The sequence below is a fragment of the Talpa occidentalis genome, unplaced genomic scaffold (genome assembly GCF_014898055.3).
Source record: "Talpa occidentalis isolate TD23 unplaced genomic scaffold, MPIMG_talOcc4v2.1 talOcc4.7, whole genome shotgun sequence".
NCBI lineage: Eukaryota > Metazoa > Chordata > Mammalia > Eulipotyphla > Talpidae > Talpa > Talpa occidentalis.
The window spans coordinates 3,259,690-3,279,350 of NW_023605083.1; the positions used below are offsets into that span (position 1 = coordinate 3,259,690).

Consider the following 19,661-nt stretch of genomic DNA (forward strand, 5'->3'; position numbering starts at 1 on the left):
GCACAACAAAGAGAAGCTTCCGGTAGAGCAAATGAAGGGAGAGGCTAAGACGGGGATGACAGGCTCCCAACTTCCCACCTTGGCCTCCAGCAGCAGCAGGGTATTTTTTTTTTTTAAGATTTCAACAAACAAATTTCTTTCATTTCCAACCATGAATACACAGATCAACAAAGAATTTTCAAAATTAGTCGAAGAAGAAAGTGCCAGCAGAGACGGCTTTTGATGAAAATTAGACAAAAATGTAGATGAGAAATACCGAAGGCTTCAACTTTCGGGTGTCATTTCGCCACAGCCACTGTAATTTTAAAGCAAAGTCGAAGACAGTACTATGCCAACGAAAATCCAGATGCTGCTTCTCCAAGCAACACCCCCCCACCCCCAACGCCTGTCTGCGGCTCCCATTTATGCCTGTCTGCCCGCATTCATTTCAGTGCTGAGAAACAGAGCGGGAGCGTGCTGATACACAGATCCTCTTCCTGCAGCGCCCATGTCTCTTCACGATTATATAGGGCTTCTCATTAAAAAAATCCAAAAATAAACAGAATTGAAATAGACCTCACCGCTTTGGGGTAGACATTTCAAATGGGCCTTCTTAGGTCTTTTCTTTCTGCCGCCGTCACTGAAGGCTTATGAACACAAGGATGGTGGGCGTGGCATTAGGGAACCGAGGGACCGGGAAGACTCCTCAACTTACTTGGGGTGGCGGTCGATCCGAAGCCCCCGCTGGCCGAGCTGAATGGGTTTTTGTTGGCAGCATCCTGACTGGGTTTCCCTCCAAGGCCGCTGAAGAAACCGCCCCCTCTCCCAGTGTTTCCAGATCCAAACACGCTCCCGCTGGAGGACGACGACTGCTGCAAAACAAAGGGGCAGGAAGCGAGACAGGCTGAGAGGTCATGGAAAAGGCAGGCCACGCCCGGGGGGAAGGAGGCCCTCGCTGCTGGTATGAATGGAAAAAGCAAGAGAACTCTGATCAGCTCTGGTACGGATGCCCTAGCAACTACACGACAAGCTGGACTCTGTGCAGGGGCTTCCTACAGACCAGAGGCTCTCAGGCTCGTCCACGCTGACCTCTGGCGGTGGGAGGGTCACACGTGTGCACGCCTGTTCCCCACGGTCTCTGAACAACATGACCCAGGGGCAGGAAAACCATCCCTTTAGCGCCCCCCCCCCCAAATGGAAAAGCTTGAAGATATTTCTATGCTAGGGCCTCCCCGTTGGCACAGCGGGTTGAGCGCCGCACTGTGAAGCTATCCGCAGCCTCTGCAGTGCGGGTTCGATTCCTGGCCAGCCAAGGAGAATCCCACATAGCGCGAAGACCTCTCCTGTTGCGCCCGCTGCTCCCCTCAGCAGTGTTATTTCTGTTGTCTGCCTGTCCTGCTCCCCGCTCTGTCTCTGGTGAATCCTCTCACCCTCCCGCGCCTCTGGCCTGTACCCCAGCTCTTGTATAAAAATAAATAAATCTTTAAAAAAAAAAAGATATTTCTATGCTATTATTAGGCACCACTTGTGCTGATTCCTCTAGTATCTGGCTGAAGTCATCAGCACCGACAATCAGTGATCCCCGCATCTTGTCTTCCAGCGTGTGCACTTTCACTTCATCCTGACTTTCCCAGCAGCACAGAAACAAGCTTCAATTAGCTCCATTGTCGAGATGATGACCACAGCTGAGTTCTGGCCAAGTCTGCAAATCTTGTGCTCACAGGCTGCTGTGACGTGGGGGTGCGCTGACTCAGCTGGATCAGGCAGCACACACTGTCTGTTGGGACGCCAATGCCTTTGGGAGTACCATGCCAGTCCCCAGGGGTGGCCAACATTAGGTCAGTGCGCTATCTCCCTGCTGTCATGCAGGATAAAGGGGGCTTTTAGAAATGGGTTGTTGTGCACAGATCCCTCTTCTGTAAAATGGGGATAATAAACAACCCACCTCAAGTGGTGAGTGAATTAGAAGAGCTAAGGACCGTGCTGCACTTTACAACAGTGTCTGAAACGTGCCCACGTATGGCTGCAGGTCAGCAATCTTAACAGCAACAACAGGGAGGACCAATGATTTCTCTCTTTCCAGGGACAAGGCCCTTCTCTAAGCACTTTAAAGAAACCATGTAATCCCCACATCCTGAAACACCCCCAGTGTGTGCCTGCTCTGAAGGTGCACAGCCCCCGTCTGAGCCCCCAGCCTTCTGCCGGGGCCGCGTGTGTCCCTGATGCCGCTTCCACGGCAATGGAGGTGTGGCAGCGGCCGAAGAGTGTTCACTGCAGCGGCGCGGAGCGTCTGATGTATGTGCATATACAACCTGGGGCCAGGCCGTGGCCCAGGTGCGAGAGGCCGTGGTGGGAAAGACTGGCAGAGACGGCCCTTGTGGAGTCAACACAAGACTCACTCAGGAAACAGACGCTCATAAAGTTAAAAAAAAAATGAAATGGCAGTCTACCATTTTACTCCTGTTTACCAGTCCTCCAAGGCCCCCACGACTTGCCCTGTCCATCCCTGGCATCATCTTCTGTCGCCCTCCCCTTTGCTTGGTACAGTGATACCGGCCTTTGTGCCATGAACACAACAAACAAGTTTTACTCAAGGGCGACAGACTTAATGAATCTGCCAGTCACTAGATCTTTCCCCTTTATTTTTCCTTAAACTTCTTTAAAAACACTAGCACCCAATAACTATAACCATTGGAGTCCAATCCAATCATAAAAGCATGGGCTCTGACAACCCGCAGGTCCCTCTGCAGGGAAGGCGGACAGGACCACTGAGGCAGGCGTCCATTGTGGGCCGCCGTGTGGCTGACGTCCCTGCCTCAGGCTGAGACACAGAGACTGCCAATATTTGGACGTTTTTGTTCAACATAAAACGGCAATTTCAGAGGGTTCAACCTAATTTAAAGAATGTGCCCTGATAAAGAACAGACACCTATGGAACGAAGACAACAGGTGACAAGCACACGTCGCTGAACTGTCACCCTCAGGAAAGGGTGAGGACCTCAGTCATTAAAATTGCAATTGTAAGTCTTTAAAACTTCAAGTTATGGAAAAATTGAAAAGTGCCAAGGTATTACACGGAAGAGTAGTATGAATTGCCACCCCCCAGCTTTAACAACGAACTCACAGTCAACTGAGTTTTATCTGTGCCTCATTTACTCCTCCTCATCTTTATTGTATAAGCAAAAACACCTTATTACTTGAACAACTGATTTTCCAGTATGAATCTCTAAAACATAAACCATCACAATACCACTACCATGTCTAAAAAACTAAACAGTAATTTTTTCTTATCATTAAATAGAGTAACTGCTCAAGATCCAGCCTTATAATTTGCCCCCCAAATCAGTTTCATCAAGACTCCAGATATTTCCCAGAAGGTAACAGCGGCCAGAGGAACAGTGCACTTGGAAGCTGTTCCAGGAGAATGGAGCCAGCAACCAGGCCATCGGAAACACTGCAGGACAAGTCACCTGCTTCTTCAACAGCTGAATAATGAGGGAAATAGAGAGACAGGGCAGGGAGATGACAGACAGGTAAGGCCTATCAACCAGTCTGCATGTGTGAACCGGACTTGACCCCAGTACTAACAAAGTCAAGCAGAGACTCAGCCTGGGCCCTGCAGATCTGTTCTCTCCCTCCAGGCCTACAGCCTCTCCTGTAACCAGACCCCCCAGATCCTCAGGCTGGGAAGCAGCCCAGCCCCAGCCCCTGTGTTGACTGGAGCTGCGTGTCACGTGTCTGGTTGGCTCGGCCCTGGAAAAGCGTTTCCAGTCTCGCCAAGCTTGATTTTAGGCCTTTTCCACTGACACATCTTCAAGTACACTGTTCTGCATGCAGCATTCACTGTTATAATTTCTCTAATCGTTTTAAACTTCTGACATTAGATTTAAATTTCAGAAACAGATTCAAGACTACTTTTTAAAATTTTTTTTTCATTTTCTACTGAGATTCTTTATTCACCTATTATTTCACTCTTCTACAAATCCTTGAGCACAGCAGTCATTTTAAAGTCTCTGCCTGTTGGTTTCAATATCTGGATCACCTATCGGTTGTTTTCTGCTGATTTCCAAAATATGATTAAGGTAGCTCCCTTTTATTTTGGCTTCTTCCTAGGTTTCATGATTTTTTTTCCAACTTTCTATATAGAACAGCGTGGCGTGTTGTCTGAAGACTAAGGTTCTTCCTACAAAGAGGCCGCTCTTTAGCTCTATGCTGAAGTGAGAGGGCAATTATTCAGATTTCACTAAGCACAGAGCTGTGTTGAGAGTGGACGCACCTGGCTAGCCCAGCACCATCTCTGCTTGGGGTTAGGTGAGCGTCTGACCCGTGCTTCAGGCTGGGCTCAGCATCCCTTTGCAGGCACAGGAGGTGAGACTGCGCAGCGTTTTCTGCTCTTTGGTTCTGCCTTCACCTCCTCTCTCTCAGTCCACTGTGCATACGGACCGAGTTTTGTTTACCTGGTCACCTGCTGATGGTCACCTGGGTTGTTTCCCCCTTTTGGTCACTTTGGATAATGCCACAGTGAAGCTGGTGAACAAGAGCAGGTCCAGGTCCTTGCACGCAGTCCCTCAGGGAGTGCACCTACAGGGGGCGGCCTGGGTCGCCTGATAATCCCACGTGTAGCTTTCTGAGCAACCACCAAACTTTCCCGTAGCATTTTAGGTTCAAACCAGCACTGAAGAGGGTTCTGATTTTTCCAAATCCTTGTCAATACTTCTTATTCTTTTTGGTATTTAGATGACAGTATCTTGCACGGGGCAGCACCGCATTATGGCTGTCACTTCCTTTCTCCTGATGTTCTATGCCGATAACCTTCCTTCCATGTGCTTCTTGGTCATCTGAACTTGTTTGCTCCCATTATTGCCAACAGCTTCTTCTGGCGTCTTCTCTGGCCAGTCAATTTTCTCAATCTTGAGCAAGGCCTCTAGCCCAGACCCAACATTTCCCCCAGATGCTAATGTGCCATCACAGTCACCTCTGAGCGGCTCCCCCACTGGAGTTAATACTGCAGGCTTCCCGCCACTCTGACAGTCCCACTGTGACACTGCGACAGATTTATTTTCCAAATATGGACACAGCAATATTCTAGACGTACATGCTCTTTTAGAGCAAAAGGTGGCCCCTATTCCCCTCCCCTTGGCCCCGGGGGGCAGTTTGCCTTGAACAAGAGGATGCAGCATAAACAATGCTCTGGGAGTCGTGAGGATAGATCATAACATAGCCACTGTTTGGTTCCCACGCTTTTCTGGAACATTCCTGCTTGGAATCCAGCCACCACGTTGCGAGGAAGCCCAGGCCACAAACCACATGTAGGTGTTTTAGCCAACAGTGCCAGTGAAGGTCTCAGCCATCATCAGACACATGAGCAAGCCTCTAGCTTTCCACTCTTCCAGCTTTGACACTCATCACCACTCAGTCTCCACTGTGCCAGTAGGAGTTTATGGCCTACGAAATCCATACCTCATAAATAAGTAGCTGCAATGTATAAACGTATTCACAGCGATACACATACACATGCTACTAGGTTTGGGGGTAATTTGTCACACAGTACCACCTAATACTGACACCCAAGTGTGATTTTTTACTACAAGTTTCCCTGGGTATTAGAAGTAGAAATATTTGGTATGATTTGGTTATTCTGGGATCTGGGAATGCTCAAAAATTTTTCCATAAAAATTACTAATAGTGTTTTCAGACATTAAAAAAAAAAGTGACCTAGTTTCCAGTCGCTCCACTACCGCACCAATCCTGATACCTTGTTGTCCTTTCCATTTTAGCCATTTCGGTGGTGGTGGTAGGGGGGGAGCATTGTCTTTTTCCTTCATTTGTATGGCTTATATATTCTGAACACAATTACTCCGGTTGGTAGTTCAGGTAACCTTCCCTATTTCATGGCTTGTTTTACCCCAAAATTAAGCCATAATTTTAGTGAGATCAAATTTTTCTTCTGCTTTAAGAATAATTTTTACAATTTCCTTCAGGTCTCTGAGATATTTTCTCAGTACTTGTTCAGCTGAAAAATATCTTGATTTCACTTCATTTCTTTTTTTTTTTTTTTTAAAGATTTATTTATTTTCATACAAGAGCTGGGGTACAGGCCAGAGGAAGGGTGAGAGGATTCACCAGAGACAGAGTGGGGAGCAGGACAGGCAGAGAGACGGAAGACACTGCTGAGGGGAGCAGTGGGAGCGACAGGAGAGGTCTGCCTCGCCATGTGGGAATCTCCCTGGCTGGCCGGGAATCGAACCCGTGCTGCAGAGGCTGCAGACAGCTTACCAACACTGTGCTCAACCTGCTGTGCCACCAGGGAGGCCCTCACTTCATTCTTCAGATATATTTTTCACTGGGTGTACAAATTCATAGGCAGAGAGACTGTCTTTCGTCGTCTCTACTGAAAAGTCAGCTGTCAGTCCAACGACTGCGCCTTTGAAGGTGTAACCTGTTTTTTTCCCCTGGATGGATGTTTTTAATGTCTCATAATCCTCTGTAGGTCTGCAGTGTCACTATGGGAGGTCTTGGACTCAATCCTTTTCACACATGCTGCCACCTGCCACGCTGGAGTTTGATCCATAGGTTGCTGTTTTCAGAAAATTCTGTGTTTTCTCGTCACGGTGTCACAGTCACGGTGTCACACACATTCTTTTCTCTCAACATTCTCACTCTCCCTCCCCTTCTTCTGATTAAATGCACGTAGGTACTCCCTTTGAAGGTGTTTGCTCCTTTGTATTTCCTTGGTTCCCCACCGTGCATCCCAGGGACAATGGTCTGGCCTACCTTCCTGTTCAAGGGCCTAGTCCCTGGGCCAAGTCAAGTCTGTCTGTTTCTGCAAATAAAGCTTTAATGGAAGGGAGCCGTGCTCATTCATTGATGTATTGTCTACGGTTGCTTCTGTGCCACAGTTGAGTAGCTGTGCAGAAACGAAAATATTTACTCTCTGGCCTACATTCTAGGACATTACTGTTCTTTTCAGCTGGGTCTAATTGGATGAATTTTAATTTGTAATTAACATGTATTTCCTGAAGTCCTATTTGATTCTTTTTCAAAGCTGTGAACTTCTTTTTTTTGTGTGTGGGTGTGGGACCCTCGCCGGCAGCTGGGGAATGAACTGGCGCTGCAGGGGCTGCAGGCAGCCTCGCAGCCCAGCACTCAACCGCTGCACCACCAGGGGAAGCCCAAAGCTGTGAACTTATAGTTTCTTATTTTTTAATGGTATTTTGGTATTTGTCTTTTATTTCCTTTAAAGATGTCAAACAGCTTGTCGTGGAGGCTAGGAAGCCTCTACACATGTTCGCAGCTGCCCATTGCCTTGCATCCCCAGCGCCTTGTTGCCCTCGGGCCTAACTGAGGTGTCGGGACACGGTCCGTGGGCAGGAATTGGGGGTGAGTCACTCCTCACTGGGGTTAGACTCCCAGTTTGTGTGCATCCCTCTGCTCTTGTGGTTATTAAACAGAAAATTCAAACTCTCTCAGATCAGTAAATGCTCTCAGGGCAAGCCTGGCTTCTGCTCCAAGTCCTTCTACAGGCTCTCACTTTCCCGTAAACCTGCCTTGGTGAAATACCTCCTTAGCTTAGCAATGCTTCAAAATACAGGTTTTTTCCCGCCTAGTATTTTTTGTTGTTTTCTGTGGGAAACTTGGTTTGAATGACCTGATCTGTCATTACCAGACACTGGAATTGGAAATGTCATTTCTCTCTCAAGGATCATGGGCTATGCAGAGCCCATCTTCAAAGGAAAAGGAAAATCTACTGAAAATGTGAATAACATGAAATGTCTACCACTTTATCAACTACCAGACCCACACCAGCTACACCTTCAAAATCACACTCGTTTTCAGCATGTCACAGTACATTTCTCCAGGAGGGCGCCTCACGCCTGGGCCTAAGAGCAGCTGCATGCGGTGCCACAGGAAATTTAGCCTCCCTGGGCCCTCAGCATTCTTGTCTGTCAAAAAGGGGTAACAACACCTTCCTCACAAAAGTACTAATGATGACCCTTGAAACCATGCCCCGCACAAGGTAGCGGCCAGCTATATGGCCTACAGTGGCTCAGTCACCAAAAGGAGTCCCGGGACTACGCACATCTTAGCCCAGGGGCTATATGTGGTTTCTGCTGCATATTCTTTTTTTAAAAAAAAATCTTTTAAAAAATGTATAAACCATTCTTAACACAAAGACCTTAAAAAAAAAAAAAAAAATCAGAGCCTCCCTGGTGGCGCAAGGGGTTAAGTCTCAGCACTATGAAGTTATTGGCAGCCACTGCAGCACAAGTTCGATTCCTGGCCAGGGAGCTACCCACATGGCGCCGCAGACCTCTCCTGACACACCCACTGCTCAGCAGTGTATTTCAGTAGATCCACCTGTTCTGCTCCCCACTGTCTCTGGTGAATCCTCTCATTCCCCACATCTCTGGCCTAAACACCCCAGTTCTTGTGTGCATAAATAAATAAATCCTTAAAAAAAATCAAATAAAGCTGAGGAACAGGTTTAGCTCATGAGGTTTAGCTCTGGCCTAACAGAGCAGGCAGAAAACTAGCGTTCTCAGGCCATGAACTTTTACAGGGCTTTCCTGGAGGACTGTCAAGAGAACAAAACCGCGGTGACTTCTCTGATCAGAGGCTAAGAGTTCTGCTCCCGAGGGAGACAAGGCAGGTAGACTCACGTGGCTGCGGCTGGGGATGCACACGGCACCATCTGATTGGCCCCATGGGAACAAGGTAAGCTGGCGCCGCCGCCCTGGCCCCCGCCAACACATACACACACACACACTCTCCTACCTGGCCAAAGACTGTTCCTCCAGTACCAGCTGCTTGACCAAACAACGAACCAGTATTACTAGACCCGAAACCTGCAAAATAAAAACAGGGAGCAAGAGTCTAGCTTTTACAACATCAAAGTGGATTCCAAAGGTGGGATTCAGATGTGCTAAGGAGCTCCACAATATTATCAACTCGTGAACAAAGGCAGAGAAAGTGCTGGGTAAAAACAGGGGCCTTTCCCTTTGCTAACATATGATAATGGTGCAAAGTCCCAAGGACTGAATTGCGACTCCTTCCAAATCCCTGGAGGGCAGGACTGGTAAGAAGCACAAGCTTCAGGCCAGAGCCCCAGCTGGCAAGGAGAAGGAGCCTTTCCGAGGATGGACTTAGCAGCACGAGGATTCCCAACCCCTGGCTTTTTAAAATCTCAAATAGTAGATTCTGTCAATGGGGTTACCCTTCTTCCAGGTGGATGAGGCGCTGGGCGGAACTGGGCCTGGGGCCCCAGGCAGAACTCTGTATCAAGGACCCTAGACTGGGCGAGCTGGCAGGAGCTCTGTACTCAGCCCCTCACCGATGTCGGCAGCTGAGCTGGACCAAGTCTCGATCCCTCTCCAGGCTGGAGCAGACTGCTCAGGTGCCTTTCCACAGAGTTACACACTGGGGACAGAGTCTTCAGAGGTCCTGACTCATGCTGACACAGTCTGATGACACTTGGGAAGAGGGGCGGTCACGTGTGGCTGCAGATCAAGGGTGCACTACATCTGTTCTCCTGTGTGTCTCATAAGGCCTCTGAACCGCCCACCTCTACAGCGAGTCACTACCCTCCACTGTGCGAGCTGGCCGCAGCCAGGGGCCGAGCAGCCCTACCACGTGTGCTCGTACAGGACGGGGTGACAGGCTGCGGGGGCCGACTGTTTATTGACAGGAAGGGAAAGAGTTCCTTCCTAGTAAATTACAAACCATTTTCATACAAATCATCACGGAAGCAGTAAATTAACAGAAGATTACTGGCAGTCCTGCCTACCAAGGAATCATCCATCCTTGTTTTTTCCCAAAGCCCAGCTGCTGAAGAGATGCCTTTCATAAGGTAAGCATCAGAGTAAAACTTACCCTTTCGGACTGCTCTCTCTGCGAACTTTTAAGGGTAAAGGCCCCTGCTATTGCAATAGTGAAGGACTGTTTCTCTTCCAAAAGTAGAACATTTAAAGTTTTTAAAAAATTCAAGATGGGGAGAAAAACAATCTTTTTAAATGTTAGTGTCGGCCCTCCTAGCCAGCAAGGCGGTGACAGAGGAAGTGTACGCTGAAGACAGGCAGTGAGCGAGGACAAGGTCACTGCGTGACGTCAGGTAGCTCACCTCAGGGCGACGGTTTTGGATATCATTGATCTCTAAACTGCCTTCCAAACTTTAAAATTGTGATTCATGAGTCATTCACTATGTGCCGTGGCCTTGACCTAGAGGCTTCCATCCCCATGAAATGGGCACTTTGGGGCCCGCTGAGAAGCAGTGCCCTGGCCGAAGCCCCTGAGCCCACACGGGCTCCCAGCCCCTCTGGGCTTCCCAAGCCTTTCCCGTGTCTCCCCATTACAGAAGCAATGCAGATGTGCCACCAATGTTTCAGAAGCGCAGAGGTGAACCAAGCGCCGACCTTCCTTAGGTCTTACCTGAAGCTTGACAGAAGCTAAACCCAGAGGATGATGCCGTGGTGCTGGTGGCTGAGGTGCTGCCAAAGACAGAGCCCGCCTGGCCAAAGCTGGGGCTCTGGCCAAAAGCAGGAGGGTTGCTCTGGCCAAACAGCCCCCCTCCTGTGTTGGCAGAAGATGGTCCGAAAGAGAAGGAGCTGGAGCTGCTGGTGCTGGAAGAGGCACCAAAGACGTTCCCACTGGTTGACGTGGGGGTGGAAGAGACGGACTGACCAAAGGTGGGCACAGAGCTGAACCCAGGCTGACTGAAGGAGAAGCCGCTTGCCGGGCTGCTGGTCGACTGCCCAAAGGCTGGAGCCTGGCCGAAGGTGGTCTGTCCGAAGACGCCTGTGGCTGAGGTGCCAAAGGCTGGACTGCCAAACCCCGAGCTGCTGACCTGCGGCAGGGCAGCAGCTGTGGTGGCTACGCTGCCTGTCTGCTGCCCAAACAGGCTCGGGGCGGTGCTGGCCGCCACCTGTCCGAACAAGGGAGTGGCCGAGGGGGCAGTGGTCGTGCTGCTGGTGAGCTGGCTGAACGTGGAGCTGGAACTGGCAGCAGGGGGCTGAGTGAAGACAGAAGAGCCAGAGGTGACGGTCCCAAACACCACCGTCTCAGCAGCAGGGCTTGGAGCAAGGCTGGAAATGGCACTGGAGGTGGTGGTGGTGGTGGAGTTGGGTGTTTCTGTGGCCGCTGGGGTGGTACTGGGGGCTGTGCTCGTGGTGACAGCAGCTGGCGCTGGCACTGAAAGGGGGGAAGCTGGAGATGCCAACTCCGTCCTGACATCAGGGATCCCAGTGGCGGCGGGACTGGCCTCTACAAATGGTGTGGCGAGACTGGGGGTGGAGGCTGCCGTGCTGGGGGTGCTGGCTGCAGGCTGGGCAAGAGCAGGTTCTTTTTTAACGGGGTCAGGAGTTGGCAGAGGAGCCTGGGGTAGTTGGGCAGACTGCTGCTGCCCCGGGGAGGCTGTTGGTGCTGAGACTTCACTGTCACCCGACTTCTCAGGTAAAGCTGACGCGGCGGCGGCGGCCTCCTCTGAACTTTTACCAGAGGACACAGGCTGCGTGGATGGTGACGCTGAACTCAAGAGGCTTCCAAATGACAACGTGGGGAAGGTGCTAGGAAGCAGGGTGGCAGTGGTCGTGGAAAGTGGGGCCGACGGGGGAGCCGCGCTACTCGTCTGCTGGCTTCCGAAGGAGAAACTTGTCTTGCTACCGGTGCCAAAGCTGATACCCCTGGAGGAGCCTGTGCTGGCAAAGGTCAGACTGCCAAAGATACCTGTGGGGGCGCTGCTAGTGCTGGCGGCCGTGGCCGGGGCTGCTGTGGTGGCGGCACTAGTAAAGGAGGTCGCAGGAGGCTCCGGGGGCTTCCCTGACACCGGAGGGCCAGCAAAGCTGAAGCCCGCGGGCGCTGGCGTAGTCTTGGCTGGCTGTGCACTGGTCAGGCTGGGGGATGGCGCCTTGCTGACTGGTTTTGCAAAGTCATCTGCCTGGCCCACTCGCAGTCCTGAGAAGCTTCCCAGAGTCTCTCCAGACGGAGAACTTGGAGACAGAAAATCTCCGAACTTGGATGGCGGGATCTCCAGCTTGTTCACAAAGGTGGAGAGAATCGTTTCGGGGGCCGGCCCCTGCCTGCTGCTCGATGGGGTGGACTCCCCCGAGGAAGCGGCAGCCGGGCCAGTGGTGTGGGGCAGTGTGACTCCTGTGGGAGGCGAGCTCTCAGGGGTGATCTCGTGGAAACCTCCGGCAAACGAGACGAAGGTCTCCAACTGGCTTGTCTCTTTGGTGGGGGGCGTCACCCCTAGCAAGAGAGAAATTGGAAAATGGGTTGGATTTGGCAAAATATGACCTCTCGCCCCTCGACTGACTTAGATTTCTGAGCCCAAGGGTGTCTCCTCCCTCGACAGTCAGGGACAGTCAGGGCGAGCCTGCAGTGGCGCGCTTTCCCTGAGGAGGGTGGGATGGATGCTTCTCTATGGGCACATAGCTGAGCCATCATACTCAGCTGAAAAGGAACATTTTTTTTTCACGACCATTAAATCACAACAAATATTTACCTAGAAAACGTGAAATTAACATTATTATCCCAAAGGAGAAAGGGTTCTCCCTGGAGGTCGCCTGTGTGGGCCTTTCTCTGTACCATTTCTGGCACAGCGCCAGCTGAGGGGATCTCTCCCTCCCGAGCCCAAATGGAAGTTCTTCCTTTGGTGTTTATGGGCAAATAAAGCACCACTTTTGTACATTATTACACACAGTTAAGGGCCACTTCTGTGTGCTCTCCTCAGGAAATGGCTTTATGGAGCTAATGTGGCTTCGTAGTCAAGACATGGGCTCAAGTGGGCCGGGCACCCGGCCATTTGCTGCTGTGTTACTTTGGAAAAGGGACTATGTCTCTCTGGGCCTCAAGCTCCCATTCAGGGAACAGAGCTAATCATACCATATCTATCTCAGAGTGGTCAGAAGGGTGAGAAGCAGGTAAAGGCCCGCGAAGCAATAAGCAGCCAGTAAATAAGGGGATCTAGAAGCGGCATCTAAGGAACGCTGGCCTGCCACGGTGCTCAGTGATGTCCACAACTCCGCTGGTGACTGGACACCTGGGGGCCCGGCCACAACCCTACTGCTGCTCACAATTTCCAGGAGGACTTCACTGTAACCTTGGTCAGCACTGGCCAGTCTCAGTTGTGCCGAGTTGCTTGTGATATTGAATTGTTGTCTATTCTTCTATTAAAATTACTGATTCATTTTATTGTTTAAGTTATTTGGAACTCTGGACAATCAATCCCCCTACCTTCAATCTTTCTGTATCACTGAGTGTTTTTCCTTTAGTGTGACTGAGAAGGTGGTCCTCAAGAATATCCTGACACATCCCAGTGGTTGGAGGTTTAAGAAGAGTTTAAGAGTCACTGTTCTAGAAAGAATGAAATCAACAGCCTGCTGAGAGCCACACACAGAGTTGGTCTGGGGAGTCTGCATGGCCCTAAGCACTCTTATCTCCCTCTAGGAGACTGTACAATATACTTTTTTTAAATTAAAAAACTTCTACCACTTGGGTTGGCACATAGAAAGCACTCAAAAAATATGCTGGATGAATACATGAAAGACGGTCAATGTGTTACTCGTTATAGGCAAAACTTGAAAATAACTTAAATGTCCAGTTGGTGAATGGTTGGCTAAGGTACATCTACATTACAGAAACCACGTAACCATCAAAAAAAACCAAAACAAAAACCACCAAAACTTTTCAGTTGGAAATACTGGAAAATCCACGAGATTGTGCTCACTCTTTCCCTACAAACTGATGAAATTTAAAATTACAGATGAAAAGAATGGGGAAAGAAATTCCAACTCACATGTTAACATTCACAGCCCTGCATTTCCAGAAACAGGGCATTTCCTTGATGCTGACCATGAAGACAGCAGATGTCCCGCCATCGGTGTCTAACCCCGGCACATTATTACTCACATCAGCACCCCTTACTGCGGACATGTCAGCAACGCCCAGTGGCAAGTGAAACACCAGCGCGTCTGCGCAGCAGAACCTGCACCGGGTGAGGGGACACACGGTAAAGCCGTGCCGGGCAGAGCCCGTACCTTGTGTGGCAGTGAAATCAGAAGTCAGCGCTGGCGCATTCATCCCCAAATTAAAGCCTGGGGTGGAAGAAGACAGTCAGAAGACAAACGGAAGGCACAGTGTAGCATTCACTACAACACTCCCTGACGCACGCATACAGTCTGCTCTGGGGAATGCACGACCGGATGACAGCCAACAGCAAAGTAAGCGCCCTCTCTCGGAAGCAGTCGAGCCGCTCCAAGGTCTCCACACAAAGAAGCGAGGAGCAGCTGGCAAGGCCTGGGGGAAATGAGTGGAGTACCCACGCTTCTGGGGTTGGGTTGGAATACACGGGCCATGTACATGGAAACAACTAGTGGGGGAGGTGGGGCTCCCCGGAACCTCTCATGATCCACCCCCAGGCCAGAGCTTGTCAGGAGAGCGCCACGACGCTGGGGGAGGGAAAGGCAAACACAAAGCTGGAGCCACTGTCCCTGCTACAGGACTTAGTTCTTAGCTAAAACATGTGGTTCAGGGCCTCCCTGGTGGCGCAGGTGGTTGAGCGCCGCGCTGTGAAGCTGTCCGCAGCCTCTACAGTGCCGGTTCAGTCCCTGCTGGCCGTGCAGCAATCCACATGGCGCAGCAGACCTCTCCTGTCTCGCCCACTGCTCCCCTCAGCAGTGTATTTAGTTGGTCAGCCTGTTCTGTTCCCCACTCTGTCTCTGGTGAATCCTCTCACCCTCCCGCACATGTAGCCCATACTCTGGTTCTTGTATAAATAAATCAATCTTAAAAAATAAAAGTGGTTCAAACACTCTTGACTCTTTCACCATCTCCTCTCCTGTACACTTTCCTTGACACTGAGTAAAGACACCACAGAAAATTCAGCATGTGTGAGCCAGCACAGCCAGTTCACAGTGACATAAGGTCAAACAGCAAGTCTAAAACTGTGCAGTTTTAAAATATAAGGGACCAAGTATATCAAGTACAGTAAGAAATGCAAGAATTTAGATTTTCTTGCCCATCACTACCTTTGTGGAGTGGACAATGACCATCTTAGATGAGGTCTAAGCATTTCATCATATTCAAAACAGAACCCTTTCTTTTCTCAACCTTGAAGAAATTTTATCTGTTATAGAGATAAGTTACTGACCCTCTGAACCAAACCTATCAGCTTGTTTTTAAAAAAAAAATGGGGTGAAGGTACTGGTTCACAGAGGTAAAAATGAATTACTCATATTTGTAAAAGATGCAAGAACTCCCAGCGCTGACCTACTCTTTCAAATTTGCTACAAACAGCCTTTGGGAAGTATAAAACTCAGGGACTTACAATCAAGGTAAAAAGAATACACCATTCCACCCTCGAATTCTAACACCCTCTTTTCTCTTATTATGTTAGACTGAAGGACACTTGAGAAACATCAGGGAAGAGAGTGTGGTTAACACGCTCCGCGGGCGCGGATTTGCTAAGGGAACGGAAGCACAGCCCTCCGGGGCCTCCTTGCTCGTGCTTATCACGTTGCCAGGAGCTGACTCCACCAGGAGGGTGTGCTCTGGCCACTGCCGGAGCTTCTAGCGCGAGCGCTTGTAGCACAGAGAAAAGGCCTGTGCCTGCAAGACTGCTCAGTGGTCCCCCGAGTGAGGGGTGGAGGACGCGTCCATCTTGTAACTGACTCAACTTGACAAGGACAGCCATCGCTACTTTTTAAGAAAGGAACCGGCAACATGTTTCCCCACATCTATAACCTCAAATGTTCAAATGGCTGCTGACTTTCTGTCCCTTCTCTCAGAAGTTTAGTATTTGCCCTGTCAGTGCAGCACAGCCAACCCAAACGTCACACCTAGCCCCCAGACGTCAAATCTGGGCTGAAAAGACCTCAGTGTGAGACTCTACAGGAGCCACAGACCATGACACAGACCCACTTTCCAACGAAAATGAGGTTTATGCTTAAAAATAAACAGGCACGCACTGACATGTGGGAGACAGACTGACAGCAAAGCAGGCTGGGGCTGCGCTGTCTGTGGCAGGGAGAACTCTAGCGCAGGTCTAGGGAGTAGCCACAGAAACAGACCTACTGACGACCCAGGAGTTAGTTGCAAGGCCCTTGGCGATCTGCCACAAATTGAGGTTCATTACTGACCCTGATGGAGAAAATGGGAAAGTCTTGCTGAGCTGCCCAACAGCAGACAAGGCAGAAGTCACAGCCACTTCTGTATTGGTGGTCCCCAGCCCTGCAATCATGCAAGAAAGTAAGAACACTATCAAATACTCTGCTAGAATCACTGCTCCGTTCGTGATGATCTGCTGCACCGACTGCAGTACGGGGAGAGCTGCAGCTTTAGTCTGTGGTCTCAGGTGCGTCTCGAGAAGGCAGCGACCAAGAGAGGTGGCACAGGCCTGGGCCTCCCAGTGTCCGCCGGGTCTGTGTCAGGACCCACTCCAAACCAAGGCCTGCAACTCTCTCCTTTCCAGAAAAGACATCCCAATAACTCCAGTGCCATTTAAACTTAAAGCTTGAAAAGAGACTTACAATTATTGAGAAGCGATATACTGAAGAAAGCCCAAGAAGTAGGTTCTTATCCTAGACACTTGATTAGCGACTTCATGGCTGGCTACTTGCTTTCTCCCTACATTTCTGTATTATCCATATGTGCATGGTTTGTAGTTAACAAATGATAGCTTTCTTTTTTGTCTTTTTAAATTACAGAGGCAATACAGAATTGCTGTGATAGAGACACACACAAAGTCAGCAGTAATGCATCACTGCCCTATGCTCAATTTCATTGTAACTACTAACAATTTGGGCTGTTCTATTCACTCTTTCCCCTCCTGTTTTACCTTTGAAAGGAAGAGGAACGGGAAAATGACATTTAATAAGCCCAAACCATACCAAACAATAAAAGTACCTTCCCTTTAAATGAGTAGGATGTAGGGGCCTCCCTGGTGGCTCAAGGGGATAAGATGCAACCCAGCCAGGAAGATCGCCACATGGTGCAGCAGACCTCTCTTAACTCGCCCGCTGCTCCCCTCAGCAGTGTATTTCAGTCATTCTGCCGGTTCTGTTCCCCACCTGTCTCTGGTGAGTCCTCTCACCCCCCCACACCTATGGCCTGTACCCCAGTTCTTGTATGCATAAATCAATCTTTTTTTTTTTTTTTAAATAGAGGCATGTTTTATTTATTTATTTGTTTGTTTGTTTTGTTTATACAAGCACTGGGTACAGTCAGAATCGCGGGAGGGTGAGAGAATTCACCAGAGCCAGAGCAGGGAGCAGAGCAGGCATAAGGACCGAAGCACACTGCTGAGGGGAGCAGCGGGCGGCAGGAGAGGTCTGCGCGCCATGTGGGACCCTCTTCTGGTGGCCGGGGAGCAGCCGGGGATTGAACCGGCGCCACAGAGGCCACGGGCAGCTTCGCAACCCAGCGCTCTACCGCTGCACCACCGGGGAGGCCCCAACATAAATCAATCTTTAAAAAAAAAAAAACTTTAAAAAAAAAAAATGACTAGGGTGTAAATATTAGTAAAATTATTTTGAAAACTACTCTGATGCAGTGTAGTGTGTACACCGTGTATCCTTGTGTGTACTCTGAAAGGCTGGAAGCTGAAACACCAGCAGAGTACTGGCCACACTTGACAGGGCGCAGCCACATTATGAAATCTGGGGCCCTCACTCAGATGTGGGAGGTACAACTGTACCGGGCCTGGAAAGATCAGCCAGATCCTATTTGCTATAAGGGCAGAGGTGTTAGGAGAACGGAAACAGGTTACAAGCCATTACATATACAGGACACGCCTATTTCTGTTTAGAAACAACAAAGCAACCACAAGAGACACACACCAAGTGGCTAAGGGCTGCCATGCCTGGGGTATGGAATCTACAGGACAGTTTTTACTTTGCCCACTGGAGATCCCTGGACCACAGACTTTTTTGAGAAGATGCAATAATTTTATAATTAGAATAATAAAGGTATTTGTACTATTAATTAATTAAAAAACTATTTCAGAGGGAGAGATTTAAGAAATGCTTTTTTAACTGGTGGCGCAGGCGGTTGAGTGCAGCGCTGTGAAGCTGTCCGCAGCCTCTGTGGTGCCGGTTTGATCCCCACCGGCCTCGGAGCAACCTGCGTGGCGAGCAGACCTCTCCTGTATCGCCCGCTGTTCCCCTCAGCAGTGTGTTTCAGTCAGTCTGCCTGTTCTGTTCCCTGCTCTGGCTCTGGTGAATCCTCTCACCCTCCCATGCATCTGGCCTGTACCCCAGTTCTTGTATAAGTAAAATTAAAAAAAAAAACAAAAACAAATAAATAAAAGAAATGCTTTTTTAAAAGATCCTGACTCCCCAAAAAAGTCCTTTTTTTGGACTATCCAGCAAGTGAAATCAGAAACCCCTGGCAGTGAAAGAGAACATTACAGACCATCACTGAAAGGTGAATCTCAGAAGTTTCTTTGCGAGTCACCCTAACTGCAAAAGATACACACGAAGCCAAGTTCCTCAAATTTCTATGGTCCTTAACTTCAGGAACAAGACACTCTCCAATGTAGTCCTTGAAAGAAGTCAGGATATGATTTTCCAAATCATTGTCTGAAACACTAGTAAGAAACAGAAAAAGATACTTCACTTCAATAATAAATGAGGGCTTCCCTGGTGGCGCAGGCGGTTGAGCGCAGTGCTGTGAAGCTGTCCACAGCCTCTGTGGTGCTGGTTCGGTCCCCGCTGGCCTCAGAGCAACCCGCGTGGCGAGCAGACCTCTCCTGTCTCGCTCGCTGCTCCCCTCAGCAGTGTGTTTCGTCAGTCTGTTCCCTGCACTGTCTCTGGTGAATCCTCTCCCCCTCCCGCACATCTGGCCTGTACCCCGGCAGTTCTTGTATAAATAAAAATAAAAAATCTTAAAAAAAAATAATAATAATAAAAGAGTCAAAGTTTTGACAAGTCCACTAAGGTTTTACCTCTAACCTAAAGCTTTAGGTCCCAGTCAAGAAGTACCATGCGCCTCCTCGGCCTCCCGACAGGAGAAGCACTGCAGTTCTGCATCACTCCAATCCTAGACATCTGGCTAACCGCGATAAAGAATCTGGTGCGAGGACTTGTTTACTGGAGAAGCAATCCAGTGTCCAGTCAGAGTGTCTGCCGTAGGAAAAGGCAGAACGGAGTGAGGTGTGGAAAGCAGGCCGCGGCGTGTGAGCTCCGATTCTCTAGCAAAATGTGCTTGGTGACCCCCCGACAGCGGGAGTCAAGTCAAGAGCCGGAGCTACGTGCAGAGAGCACGCAGCCTGGCAGTTGGCACAACTGAGGCAAACCTCAGCAGAAAGCAGCACACATCAAGTAAGTGGGCTACCGGCTAAAAAGGAGTCCACAAAAAGGGGTGCTAAGGAAGGTCTCCCCATCAAAACTTGGTTATACAGAAGAGCATCCTGCTCTAAGATGCTGTGGACAGTGCGGACTCTGGTCAAAGCACCTGAGGAAACACACTTCTGAGAATAATTACACCTCTGTTGAGTTTCGGAAAGTATGCGAGGCAAGAAAATCTCTTCATCTTGATGTTATTACTCTGAGATCTTGTAACAGATCACTTTTTCTGTGTTTGACCAGCTTTTAAATTGTCCTTGTGAACCAAGAGAACTTTCCTTCCATTTAGCAGATGAGAATTCAATGTTCTCTTCCCTAAACTTTGACCCGCCAGCCAGGAAAGTGAAG

The 19,661-nt window shown here is 49.5% G+C and overlaps 1 protein-coding gene across 2 annotated transcripts in view; it reads right to left on the reverse strand.

Moving 5' to 3' along the window:
- Positions 1–19,661, reverse strand: part of NUP214 (nucleoporin 214) — a 90,442-nt gene that overhangs the window by 13,906 nt on the left and 56,875 nt on the right. For both annotated transcript variants that reach the window (XM_037492903.2, XM_037492902.2), the window contains exons 27-29: positions 10,405–12,219; positions 8,755–8,825; positions 695–851 (exon numbers count right to left, since the gene is read on the reverse strand). In XM_037492903.2, coding sequence (XP_037348800.1) covers positions 695–851; positions 8,755–8,825; positions 10,405–12,219 — 2,043 coding nt within the window. The remainder of the gene's footprint in view (positions 1–694; positions 852–8,754; positions 8,826–10,404; positions 12,220–19,661) is intronic.